The 13,074-nt window shown below is 57.4% G+C and overlaps 2 protein-coding genes across 7 annotated transcripts in view; one reads left to right on the top strand and one right to left on the bottom strand.

Annotated features, from left to right (window-relative positions):
• Positions 1-101: 101 nt before the first annotated feature.
• Positions 102-4,244, top strand: LOC126076126 (uncharacterized). Of its 6 annotated transcripts, none has more exons than XM_049884589.1 (3): positions 102-284; positions 328-679; positions 770-4,244. In XM_049884589.1, exons 1-3 carry the CDS (start codon positions 102-104, stop codon positions 1,231-1,233), a joined length of 999 nt encoding a protein of 332 aa, XP_049740546.1. In that variant the 3' UTR covers positions 1,234-4,244. The 6 variants fall into 6 exon arrangements, with proteins under 6 accessions (XP_049740546.1, XP_049740549.1, XP_049740548.1 ...); XM_049884592.1 differs by having other exon boundaries at positions 102-518; positions 609-679; XM_049884591.1 differs by having other exon boundaries at positions 102-679; positions 770-874; positions 1,051-4,244.
• A 2,218-nt stretch (positions 4,245-6,462) lies between these two features.
• Positions 6,463-13,074, bottom strand: part of BIK (BCL2 interacting killer) — a 36,414-nt gene continuing 29,802 nt past the window's right edge. The window contains exons 3-5 of the mRNA XM_049884594.1: positions 10,685-10,798; positions 8,305-8,422; positions 6,463-7,502 (exon numbers count right to left, since the gene is read on the bottom strand). Of these exons, the coding sequence (XP_049740551.1) occupies positions 7,410-7,502; positions 8,305-8,422; positions 10,685-10,798 (325 nt within the window). The 3' untranslated portion in view covers positions 6,463-7,409. The remainder of the gene's footprint in view (positions 7,503-8,304; positions 8,423-10,684; positions 10,799-13,074) is intronic.

Below are 13,074 nucleotides of genomic sequence, written 5' to 3'. Positions count from 1 at the left end.
GGATGTATCTGCGCTGCCTTCTTAACAAGGAGTGATGGGAGGTTTGCAAAGTGCTCTGAGTCACCACATAAACACTAGAAGTGAGTATTTCTTTACATGAAATGGTCATTTTTTTCCCCTGGGAGAAAAGACACAACGATGAGGGTTCTATAAGAGACTTTGGTAAAATGCCTGCTGTGCCTCTGCCAACGCTGTCACCTCACGCAGACCACCCCACCTGTGCCTCTGCCAATGCCATCACCTCAGGCAGACCATGCCACCTGTGCCTCTGCCAACGCTGTCACCTCAGGCAGACCATGCCACCTGTGCCTCTGCCAATGCCGTCACCTCAGGCAGACCACCCCACCTGTGCCTCTGCCAATGCCATCACCTCAGGCAGACCATGCCACCTGTGCCTCTGCCAACGCTGTCACCTCAGGCAGACCATGCCACCTGTGCCTCTGCCAATGCCGTCACCTCAGGCAGACCACCCCACCTGTGCCTCTGCCAATGCCGTCACCTCAGGCAGACCACCCCACCTGTGCCTCTGCCAATGCCGTCACCTCAGGCAGACCACCCCACCTGTGCCTCTGCCAATGCTGTCAGTCACCTCAGGCAGACCACCCCACCTGTGCCTCTGCCAATGCTGTCAGTCACCTCAGGCAGACCACCCCACCTGTGCCTCTGCCAATGCCGTCACCTCAGGCTGACCATGCCACCTGTGCCTCTGCCAGTGCTGTCAGTCATCTCAGACAGACCACCCCATCTGTGCCTCTGCCAACACTGTCACCTCAGGCAGACCACCCCGCCTGTGCCTCTGCCAATGCCATCACCTCAGGCAGACCACCCCACCTGTGCCTCTGCCAATGCCGTCACCTCAGGCTGACCATGCCACCTGTGCCTCTGCCAGTGCTGTCAGTCATCTCAGACAGACCACCCCATCTGTGCCTCTGCCAACACTGTCATCTCAGACAGACCACCCCATCTGTGCCTCTGCCAACACTGTCATCTCAGACAGACCACCCCATCTGTGCCTCTGCCAACACTGTCACCTCAGGCAGACCACCCCACCTGTGCCTCTGCCAATGCTGTCAGTCACCTCAGGCAGACCACCCACCTGTGCCTCTGCCAACACTGTCACCTCAGGCAGACCACCCCATCTCCCTCAGGCTCAGGTTCCTTGTCTGGAAAATGGGCAGAAGCAGGTTGTCCGAAGGATCAAGTGAGGTACTTTGTAAAGGCTCCTGGAAATAGGGACAGGTCAGGCCAGTGGCAGAGGAACAAAAGCCCCATCCTCGGTCACACTGCCCAGTGGCCCACAGGTCACCCAGGGGCAGAATCTCAGCCCCTTTGTCATTGAGTCAAAAAGAATTTAGGACCCCAGCTGGTCTTGGCAGCCGTTTAGTCGGCCCCTCACTTGAGCTGGGAAACCAAGTTTCACGTTAGATCATTTATCCAGTGGATACATACTGAGTGCCTGCTGTATGTATGGGAGAGAGTGAGCACCTTCTGCCCTGGTGGGGAACAAGCTGTGAGGAGTGTCCAGGGTAGGCCCTAACCCCCGGGGCTAGCCCTGGCTTCTTCATGGGGAGACCTTTCCCAGTCATTCTCTCAGGCAGCCTTTACCAAGCGCCTGCTGTGTGCATGACCCAGCCAGGCCAGGCCCACCCTCAGACTCCTGAGAACACAGAAGCTGCTTGGGTGGTTTTTTACTGTTTAGTGATAGTGCAAAAACTTTACTGGGAATGAATCTCTTGGAGTTAGTCTTGAATTAAAATGTTCTTATTGTTGACACATGGCAGATCCTGGACAGGGATTCTTTTGTTGTTGAGAATATACGCAGCAGAACATGCCAGTTCAACAGTTCTACACGTACAGTTCAGTGGCACTCATTACATTCTTCCAGTTGTGCAACAGTTCTCACTCTGAGTTGTTCTTCCCCCATTAACATTAACTCACTGCCTCCTAAGGTTCCTATCTTTCGAGTTGCTGTGTGAATTTGATCCCATATAGATAGTTCTTAAAGGAGCCTTTGGGGAGAACCATTCATTGTGTGGAACTGCCCCACGCTTGCTTGCGATCCTAAACCCTGGTCACTGCGTGTCGCCAGCGTTCCCAGGTGTGACCCCACAATATACCTCCACGCATTTCCACGGCAGATGGTAACAGAGAGCCCAGTTTTCACCACGTTGTGTGTTTGAGCATCCTTTGGAGCACAATGAAGAAAGAACTATTTCTAAAAACTATTTCAGAGATTTTCAAGCATTCACAACAAATTAAAAAAAAATCCTTTCCCCGGTTCATTTGAGACCCGTTCACTACGTGCTGTACAGCGCCAGGTGGCCTTGGAAGGGGCCGCTCTCCTCAGCTGGGGCTCTGGCTCTGGAGCAGGTAGGACGGTGCCTTGGGGTTATGGTCAGCATCCCCCAGTCAGGGAAGTGTAAGAGAGTGGTTTTCTCTTTCATGTGGGAATCCAAGGTGTTGTTCCGAGTGGGTTCTCCCTCCCCCTCCCCACCTTTCCCTGAGGGTCTGGGGTGGTTCTTTGGTCAGTCTCTCCATATTCCAGGCTGCAGGAAGGGGGAAGAAACAGCAAGCAAAGGTGTGTGATGTTGTCTTAAGGAAGAGCCTGAAAGCTGTCACTTCTGCTCAAAGTGCGGGCAGCACCCAGGAGGAGGGAACCCAAAGGTGAGGAGGCCAGGCTTCACCTCCCAGGACAGAAGGGGACAGAAGGGCCCTCTGCCTGCCCCAAGCTGCTGTTGACTCTGCTGTGTCTAGAAGGAGTGGCACAGGGTGGTGAGAGGGAGTCTTCCCCGGCTTCCTTCCTCTATCTTGCTCCTGGGGGGGGGTGGGTAATCTTGGCAGGTTCCTTCCCCCTTAAGGAAGATACCAGTGGGTGATCCCAGGCCGCTGTCCCTCCCATGATAACTGGCTTCTGCCCCTGTGTCTAGGTCCCATGTCCATGGAGGCCTTGGCCTGTTTCTCCTCAGCGACTTGATTCCTTCCGTGTCCAGCTGGAATTGTGGCTGCTCCTTCCTGGTAGGAACAGTTTTCCCTGGGCTCCTTCCTGCAGGAGTTCTCAGATCTTGGCTCCAAAGATCCTGGTGGGGCTAGAGCTTTGTTAAAACGTCTTTGAGACAAGTTTTAAGACAGTTATTTGGTCCAATCCTCTGAGGGAACAACTTCCCTGCAGGCTGAGTCCAGCGGGCCGCTCAGCATTCCTGGGGCTTAACAGGTCCGCCTCTTCCGCAGTCCAGGCATGCAGCATACCCGATGGCCCTCACACCGCATAGCTCGTCACCCCCTGTGATAAGGCTAAGGAAGGCACTTCCAGATGGGATCCCACCCCCATAGGCCCAACCCGAGGTGCCCAGGACCAGGGGTCTGTGTGTCCCCTCTGCTGTAGGGCCACTGTGGAGACGCAGGGCTGGCATCCTGTGGAAATTCTTTAGAAATCATTAGCCAGTGGGGGCTTCATGTCACCCTTTCATCCCTGGGAGAGACAGGCCTCTGGTCTTCTTTTTGGGGTGGGTGAGCCAGTCGAGTATCACCACTGACTGGAGATTCAAGCCAGTGTCACTCCTGAGGAGAGCTGGGTTCCAGACCGCCTCTGTGCAGGGGCGGGGCAGGCAGGCAGCAGCTCTGGGTGGCAGCAGTGCAGGAGTCAGTCCTTCCACAGGGCCCAGTGGAGGGCTGCACCTATTTCTCAGAGCAACCCCAGGTGCTGTGGTGGGCCCAGCTTGGAGCCAGGTCAGTCCGCTCTAATGCTGCTCTGGTGTGAGAAGCATGCCTGCCAGGCTCCAAATCCCCACGACCCCATGACGAGGTGCTACCATCATCCCCATTGTCTGCACAAGGGAACTGGCCCCAGAGAGGCCAAGGGGCTTGTCCAGTTACCAGCTCAGGGGGCTCCGACAAGAGCTTAAGCGGGATTTGAGCCAGTTCAAGTCCGACCCGTCTGCCTCCCTGGGAAGAAGACCCACCTTGCACAGCCAACTCCCACCCAAGACCCCAAATGACAGAATGAAGGCCTCCTCAAGTTGCTCTTGGCCCCGGAGGTGCCGGCCTGAGGCTGTAGAATCTTGCAGGGCCCACCTGGGGCAGACACTGCGGGGTGATGGGAGGACCTCACAGGAGCCACCTAGCCCAAACCTGAGCGTGGGAGAGAGCACCTGCGAAGCAGCGCCGGGAGGCCTGGCTTCGAACCTTACTTGCCCTCTGATTTGGGACGAGTTGTGCGTGTGCCTCAGTTTTCCTTTGAATAAAATGGGCTAATAATCAAACTGTCGTGAGGACTCGCATACAAGGGAAAGCCTGGGGTGGCAGTGCTGCCCTCTTCCCTTCCTTCACACCCGTTGGGGGATGTGGTGCGGGCTCAGTGTGGCAGCAGGGGGAGCGGAGGATGTGCTGCCCGGGTTTGGGGTGTGGGGCCCCGGAGAAGGAACAGAGTGGGTGACAGCGGCCCTGCTGGCGGCCGGACCGCGATGCTCCCGCCGGAACAAAGAGCGTGAACGGGGCGCGGCAGAGCCGCTCTGCCCCCCGGTGACTGACACCCCCGTCCTGACTCCGCGGGCCCCCGGTTCCTCCCCAAGGCCGATGCCAACCCGCCCAAGCCCTGCCCCGCCACTCCGACCGGAAGCGGCCTCCCCGCTCCTTCCGGGGCTGCCCTGGGCTCCTCGGGCGGCCTCCCGAGCTGCCGAGGCTGCACACACCCAGCTTTTCGGAAAGCACAGTGGTGTTTCCGGCGGCCTGGGGTCGGTGGGAGTTACCGGGTGCCCCCCAGGAGGGCCCACGGCCCGGCGGAGTGTCGGGACCGGGGCAGCCGGGGAGGGCGGGGGCACAGGCCGAGCACCCCCTAGCCGTCCACGTGGTGGCGCTGTGTGCCCAGCAAGGGCCGTCGCGGAGGCCCCGGGCGCCGGCGGGACCAGGCCGGGTCTCTCGCGGGCTCACCGTCCGGCTTGGAATCGGGCGGAGGGGACGCCAAAGGCCGTCGCCCCGCTCGGTGGGCTGTCTCCGGCTCCACTGTGCGTTTCCTAAGGAGATGCTCTCGGTCGAGATTTGGGTTCCAGTTGTCTTCCTGGGAGTCCTGGTGGCGCAGTGGTTAAGTATTCGTCTGCTAACCAAAACGTTGGCAGTTCAAATTCACCAGCTGCTCCTTGGAAACCCCCTGGGGCAGTTCTGTCCTGTAGTGTCCCTGTAAATCCGACAACAACCGTTTGGTTTTGTCTTACTGAGCTCCTCCTGGGTGCCTATGTGGGACTGACCTTGACTCCTGATTCGTTGTCATGTGTTTAACCTTGGGCAGATATGGTGCCCGGTGCCCACCAGACACTGTGCATCCACCCTCCAGAGCAGCCGCCTGGGGCTGAGCAGCTCCCTGCTGGGGGAGGGGCAGAGGGTGGGGGGTTAACCAGGGATGGAACAAGCGCCAGGAGCAGCTGTTGGAGCTGTGCGACACGGAGCAGCCAGACAGCCTGCCTGCAGAGTGACCTCAGCAGCCCCGACCCTCTGGGGTCCCCAGCATCCTCATCTGCTCCATGGGGGCTGCACTGGTTCGGGGAATCCCCGTCAGATTGGGATGGGAGGATCCTGTAAGACCGGAGCTGGACTACCCTCTCACCTGGTCCTTGGGACACTGGGGTCAAGTCTCTCCCTGTCTCTGAGCCTCAGTTTCCCACTTGTGAAATGAAGCATCTGGAGTAATGCCAGCAAAGTGCCAGCCCCAGGTGACTTCAGCTAAATCTGTTCTGGGAAAGTCAAGGCTGTCGGCTCTCGCTGTATGTGGGGGTGTCAAAGCTGTGGGGGGGCTCATCAAGGCCACTGGGGTTGACCGTGGCCTGGGTGTCCCCAGGCAGGCTGCCTCCTTCACACCTGGGTCAGGGGGAAGGCCTCCTCTTCCTGTCTCCCTCATCCTTTTGGGCATGTTCTGTCATATGGCCTCAGACACCCCTACCTCCCCCTGGAGGAGTCCTGGACCCCAGGTGGCCCCCCAAGTCTTGAGCCTGAAGCTGGTCAGCTGGGTCCATCACCCCCACTTTCTCCAGCCTTGCTCTGTTCATGGCCACTCACCACCCTGTGGTCACAGGCCTGTCTTCCACCCCAGGGCCTTTCTACCTGCCATTTCCTCAGTCTGGACGGTTCCTCCTCAGAGAGGCCTTTCTTTGTCGTCTCACCCACACCAGCCTCCATCACTTCTCTGCCCTTTGTTGCCTCCAGAACAGGCCTCACTGTATACTTACTTAGCTTACTTTTTATGTGCATTTTCAGCTTCCGTGGCTACAACATGAGCTCTTTCTGAGGCAGGGACTATGTCTTGTTCACCACATCCCTAGAACCTACAACAGAGCCTGGCAGACATTGGGGCTCCCAGGCAACCCAGAACCCTGCCACCCCCAGGGCAGGGCAGGGCAATCATGGGGAGGATGTCCCCAGATTCCTGCAAGGGGAGGCCTGCTGGGAGAACGTGGCCATAAATGGTGTCTTCTCTGTTCCCTCTTCTCTGTCTTAAAAGAGCCCAGGGCTCCCTGAGTGGAGAAGCTGCAGGCACCACTGGCCTGGCCCTCCTCAGGGGCCCTCCTGTCCCTGGTGCCCTTGCTTGGCCCCTCCTCACTGCTATACTCCTCCTCTGTGACTAGCTCCTAGCACCACACGCTTCCAGCAGTGAATCCTGGATGAGCATCCATGGGAGACAGCCACCCCCATTACAGGAGGGACTTAGACCCCAAAGGAGATAATCCCAAATGGTGGATTCCAGGCACCAGGCAAGACAGGGGAGAGGGTAAACTTTGCAAACTTACTTATGTCACATGTCAGGCCAATGGCATGATGGCCTTTGCAGTTCCCAGGTGTACAGACAAGCCCAAGGCTGTGTGATACATGTCGGGGAGCATGCCTGCCCCCAGTGGAGCAGATTGGGTGGGGCCCAATGCTGATGCTGCAAACCCCCAGAGAGGACCAGAAACCGTCTGGAAACCAACATTTATTCAGCTCTCTTCACCCCACCAAAATCTAAACCAGCAGATTTTCCTCTTTGCTGCGGGGATCCCGGACATGGAGGTGTAACCAGCACGCCCCCCGCTGCCTGCCACGATGACCAATCCTGGAGAGGAAGGGTCCTTCCCAGGGACAGGCCACCTCACAGAGGGCCGGGACTGGGAGGAGAGCAAGGCCCAGCCAGGCCTGGGAGCGGGCCGCTAACCAGTAACAGCCACAGAGGTATGAAGAATTCATTTCTCTTAAAAAACGAAACACAAAAAACTCCAGTATGAAACCTCGGCAATGGCCCAGCACTACCTCACGGCTTAAATATAAAAAAGGGAGCATCAGAAAACAGGCAAAAAAAAAAAAAGCAAGACGTCAAAACAAGGCCACACACCACCTCCAGGGTGGTGGTTGCGGGACGGGGGCCAGCCCCGCCCGAGCTGCCTGCAGCATCACTTGGGCAGGATGAGGTGGAGCAGCACACCAAGCAGCAGCAGCAGCAGCAGGAAGGGGAGCACCTGCTGGCACACCTGGTGGGGGCACACCTGTGGGAGGAAGGTGGGAAGGAGTGAGGGCCCGAAGCACAGTGTTCCCAGGAGTTACCTGGCAGTTCAGTAATAGGCTCACTTGCTCACTCACTCTACAGCTTGTCACCATCACAGATTCCCTCCTGTGCTCCCTGTGGACATGGGAATAAGCAGAGGAAGGTGAAAGCAGGTGGCTGAGGGGAAGTCAGGGGCTGGGGGGGATGCAGAGGGAGCCTGTGAACATGCAGGGATCAGGGAGAAGGTGAGACCAGACAGATGAGGAGTAGGGGAGGAAAAGGCAAGAGAGAAACATGACCCTGAGGATGCAGGGGTTGCTTCTCTGAACGTGGGTGAGAACACACGTTTTGTCCCATGCAGGTGGGAATACACATGAGGGAGGATCAGTCCTGTGGGGGGAGAAAGGGAGGGGAGTGGGGTGGGCAGCATGCGAAGAGATTGATCAGGAAAGTGACTCAGAAGAGGAAGCACCTGCCCCGAGCCACGAAGAGTCTTGTTTGCCAGATAAAGGCATGACAGGCAGAGGGAAAAGTATGTGCAGAGGTCTAAATGTGTGAAAGGCTATGGTTCCATTTGTTTTCTCACCCACTGATTCATGCATTCGCTAAACCAGGAGTCTCAAACCCAAAGACCTTTGGGACCAGGCAGGTAGTGTTAAGTGGGTGAAGCAGGTAAGACAATAGGGAGTGGTGAGGACTGCGGCAATCCAGCTGCCACCCAGCTCCAGCTCCAGATGGTCACAAGTGCAGGATATGGGGATACAAGTCAGAGCCGTGACATCGGCTTCATGAGAGGCTCTTACCCAGTTCCTGCGGGCCAGGAGTCTCCGGGCCCACATGCTCTCCCTGAGGTTGGTGAGACAACTGTTAAAACTTCTAAAAACACTCCTCACGCCTGTCTGGATGTGGTTGAAAACCAAGCTGTAAAACAGACAGGGGTGGAGAGCAAGGTCATTAGCACAGGAACTGGGGCAATGAAACAGCTGTTATTTTAGGTGATACCATCACAGCTGTGAGAGGAAGAGGGCCTGAGGGTTCCCTCCCACCCCCACTGCCACTCTGGCCCCCTTCCCTGGGGGCCCCACTAACGAGGTCCTCTCTCCAAGGGCCGTTTCCTGGTCATAAATCCATTCTGATTTCCCCTAAATAAGGAAAAGCGACTCAAATGAGCCTCCCCTCCCCGCCCCCTTCCCTGCCAGCCCACCAGCCCCCCCAGCTGAGATTTGGTCCTGCCTACCAGGGCCGGTCAGAACACTGCCCACAGGCCCAGCTTTCCCAGGCAGGGGCTCGTCCTCCAGAGGGGCTTCGTTTCGATACGTGCCCTGGTGCGGCTGAAACCAGGCTGGCCCCCTGCCTGCCTCCCTCGGGGACTGTTTGAGATTGTGCAGTGTCCCCAAAAAGATATGCAGAGTCCTAACCCTTGTACCTGTGACCATAACCCTGTTTAGGAATAGTCTCTGAAGATGCTATCAGTTGACTTGAGGTTGTAACAGAGTAGGTGGGTCCTAATCCCATATGATTGACGTCCTTATAAAAGAGGAGGGACAGAGAGACGGGGAAGACGGGCATGTCTACAAGCTACAGAATGCTTGCGATTCCGGCAGCCAGCAGCGGGAAGAGACAAGGATTGTCCCCTAGAGCCTTTGGAGAAAGCATATCCATTGCCAAGGAATTTAGATTTTTTTTTTTTTTTTTTTTAGTGATCCTATAGGACAGAGAAATTTAAAAGTGGTTAAGAGCTCAGCTGCTAACCAGAAGGTCAGCAGGTCGAATCCACCAGCTGCTCCTTGGCAACCCTACAGGGCAGTTCTACTCTGTCCTATACAGTTGCTATGAGTCAGAATCGACTCGATGGCACACAACAACAGCAACGACAAATCCTTACGGAAGCAGACTGCCACATCTTTTTCTCGCAGGGCAGCTGGTGGGTTGGAGCTGCCAACATTTCAGTTAGTAGCCGAGTACTATAACCACTGCATGACCAGGGATCCTTGGAAGGAGCATGGTCCTGCCAATATCCTGAATTCAGATTTGTACCCTCAGAAGGAGACCTGGTGATGCAGTGGTTAAGAGCTTGGCTGCTAACCAAAAGGTTGGCAGTTCGAACCCATCAGCCACTCCGCAGGAAGAAGATGTGGCACTCTGCTTCCGTCAAGAGGACAGCCTTGGAAACGCTACGGGGCTGTTCTACTCTGTCCTGCAGGGTCGCTATGAGTCACGATAGACTCAACAGCACACAACAACAGCCTCAGAACAGAGAATAAGCTTCTGTTGTTTTAAGCACCCATTTTGTGGCGTTTTATTATGGCAGGTCCACGATACAGACTGGCTTGGCCAGGTCAGCCTTCAGCGAGGTTTCCACGGTCCCAGTCTTAAACAGAAGCCCCGGTGACGCAGTGATTAAGCGTTTGGCTGCTAACTAAAAGGTCGGCAGTTTGAATCCATCAGCTGCTCCTTGGAAACCCTAAGGGACAGTTCTATTCTGTCCTGTAGGGCTGCTATGAGTCGGAATCCACTCGACGGCAACAGGTCGCAGTAATAGTCTGTAACAGTTCCGTGAGGCTCTGAGAACTTGGAGGGATGTTGGCAAATGATGGAAGTTTTGGGACACTGAGTGTCACCAGGCAAGGACAGGGACAGAGGCAAGGTGCCTCTGAGCAGAAGGCTCTGGGAGGTCCCACCAGACACCCGTCTTCCCCAGCACACAGTGGTAACTCCAGGGGTTTGGTCCCCTGCAAGCTGCCACAGGTTGCCTCTGTTTTCCAGTCCCCTTGGTGTCTGCAGTTCCCAGGGCTAAAGCTGCTCTGCTGGCTGTGACCCTGGGTGCATCGCCGCCCCTCTGTGCCTGTCCCCTCCCTGCCTCCACGGTGTTTCGGAGGCTTCTCTGAAATGACAGCCTCTGGGGGCCCAGGGCTGATCTCAACACTCAGCATTTTCTGTCATTTTGGACATGTACCGTCTGGGCTCAATGAGGGAAGAAGAGGAAGGAGTTTGGGGTTTGCATCTATTTCCCCAGTCAGAGAGAAAGGCGGGTGGGAGGGGGAGGGCGGACAGTGGGCCAGCCAGCTGTGGGGGCTGGGGGGACACAGTCAAGGGTCCCAGGGCTGCCAGGGAGTGTGTGAGCCACTGCCTTCAGGGCCCCACCCCTCTTCCTGCCCCTCCCAAGTGTGGAAGCCTGGTTACCTGTGCACAGTGGTGAGGGCCAGCCCAGCCAGCTGGACGAGGCGGGGGGTCCTGAGCCACAGGTCCATCTCGTCCCCGATGAGGGCCAGCCGCAGGCCCACCCGGGCAGAGTCGCTGTGGGAAGGCCGCAAAGTCATCAGGGGTGCCCTCCTGAGACCACCTGCACCCGGACTCACTCAGCCCATCCTGCAGCTGTCTCTGGAGGAGGGCGGCTCAGACTCTGCCCACATGACAGTGTGGGTGTCAAATGGGGCGGAGGTGAACCTCCCTTCTTCCTGGCTCTGGCTCCCACTCTGCTCGTGATGCCCTTGAGGCCCTTTGGACCCCCTGTTGGGGCAGGACAGGGAGGTGTCCCAGGCCCTCTAGTGGGAGAGCAAGGGGGTAGGCAGCAGGTCACCTCCCTGAGGTCCTTTATAGTACTCAAGAAACCCCCCTACCCCGTGCCCTGAGACTTCTTGGGGCATCCGGGAGAGGCTGACCACCTGGTGGGGCTGGCGGGAGAGGGGAGGCTGGGGCAGGTGTGAGGCTACCTGAGCCTCCTGGATGGCTGCAGCTGGCTTCCCACAGGTGCAGCAGCCCACCCTTCTCCTTGTGGGGTGAGGAACCCTAGGATCTACTCTCTGGACCCCAACCCTCAGACCACCCTGCTCCCATCACCCTCTCAGACAGGAGGGGCTAGCAGGCCCCTCCCTGACCCCCTACTCTCAATGAACTGGGTCCTTGAGCAAATGCAAAGGCTGATACCCACCCCGGCCCACCCACAAAGACCAAAACCATATCCTACACCGGGGAGTCCCTCCACAGCCAGAACATAGGACAAGGAAGGGAGCTCACTGCCGTCTTTGTTCCCACCGCTCCCCACCTCCGGGGCCTGACCCAAGCGCCTGGGCAGCATCAGCTCTGTCTCCGGGGTTTGCCCACATTCCACTCTGGTGACTCGGCTGGGAATCCCCGAGGGGGCAAGCCTCTCAGGAGCCAGGGGCTCAGGTGCCCCACCCAGCAAAGCTCTGGCCACCTGCCCAGCCTCCCCCTATTTCAGGTGATGGGGCAAGCCAGGGGGAGAGCTGGCTGGCAGTCAGGTGGGTGGGCTGTGCCCTCACCCCTATGCCACACCCTGTGGGACCCTGCCTGAGCTTGCCCTGACCTTGTCTACAAATGGAACAGGGAGGGGGGAGGAAGCAGCTGACCTTTAGGTACCTCCAGCCCTAAAATCCCAACCAGCTCCCACCCCAAACGCCAGGGCCTAATGACTGAGAGAACCCTGAGGCCTAAAGCAGGATGGAAACAACAGGAACCCTGGGCTGAGAGCTAGCTGCTCTTTGGGATTTTGTTTGTGGTATGTATTTTAATTTAAGAAGGAAACCCTCTCGCCTGTGGGTGGGGCCATGAGCAGAACCCGGGGCTGCCTAGTGGAAGAGCCACCCAGGGCTGGTCTAGTTTTGCTTTACTCTTCCAACTTGGTATGGACGTGGCCTTAGGAGGCTTCCTGGGCCTCAGTTTCCTCATCTGCACAGGAGAAGAATAAAAAAGTGCACGCTGCCTCACGAAGAGGCCTGGTGAGCTGTATACACGGGGACATGCCAGGCACGCTGGGGAGCAGCTGACAAAGAGCACCAGGCTCTGGGCCCATCTCGGCCTTGGCCCCTGGAGGCCCTAGGCAAGCCCTGCCACCCACAGGGTCCTCAGGGTCATGGTCCTGGGGCAAGCCTCCCTCCCACCTTGGCTAAGATCCAGGGCCAGGAATTGGGTCCAGTGTGGCCTCCTCAAGCCCCTTCCTGGGTTCCTCTTCTGCTTTTCAAAAGCTGGATCCATGGGTGTAGTGAGGGTAACAAGCGCCCAGGGGCAATCTCTAAATTACACCCTCCTCCCAATATCAAGATGAACAGACATTGACAGCAGCAACATGTCAGCAAAAACACCTTCCCCCCTGTTGTCCGGCTGCCTCAGGCGCCTTTCCTATTTGTGGGGCTCGGAATGTCACTCCGTGCCTCATCTGGCACCCCCTTGAACTCGTGCCCAGGGGCAAGTGTCTCTCCATCCCCGCACTACACCTCTGATTGGACCCCTCTCCTTTTCGAGGCCAGGAAGGCACCATGTCCAGCTCCCCAGGCCCACAGCTCAGCTACTGTGGTGGCCAGTGCCAACAGCCCGTCTTGGGACTGTGAACGTGTTGGGAGCTCTGATGGGTCCCGCAGGGAGCTGCTAGGGTTCACAGCCACATCAGGGCACAGTGGGTCCCGAGGGGCAGTGCCCACGGCTCTTGCCTTTATGGCCACATTTGGAGAACTTCCTCTTAGGAATCTCAACTTGGGAGGCCGCCTGGGCCAAGAAGATGACATGCCCCAGGCCTGCTCTTCCAACCCACCCAAGGCCAATGACCAGGAACAGGT

This window comes from Elephas maximus, chromosome 4, assembly GCF_024166365.1.
Source record: "Elephas maximus indicus isolate mEleMax1 chromosome 4, mEleMax1 primary haplotype, whole genome shotgun sequence".
NCBI classification, from domain to species: Eukaryota; Metazoa; Chordata; class Mammalia; order Proboscidea; family Elephantidae; genus Elephas; species Elephas maximus.
Note: the sequence above shows the minus strand (reverse complement) of the source record. Positions and strands in the feature narration are given on the sequence as shown.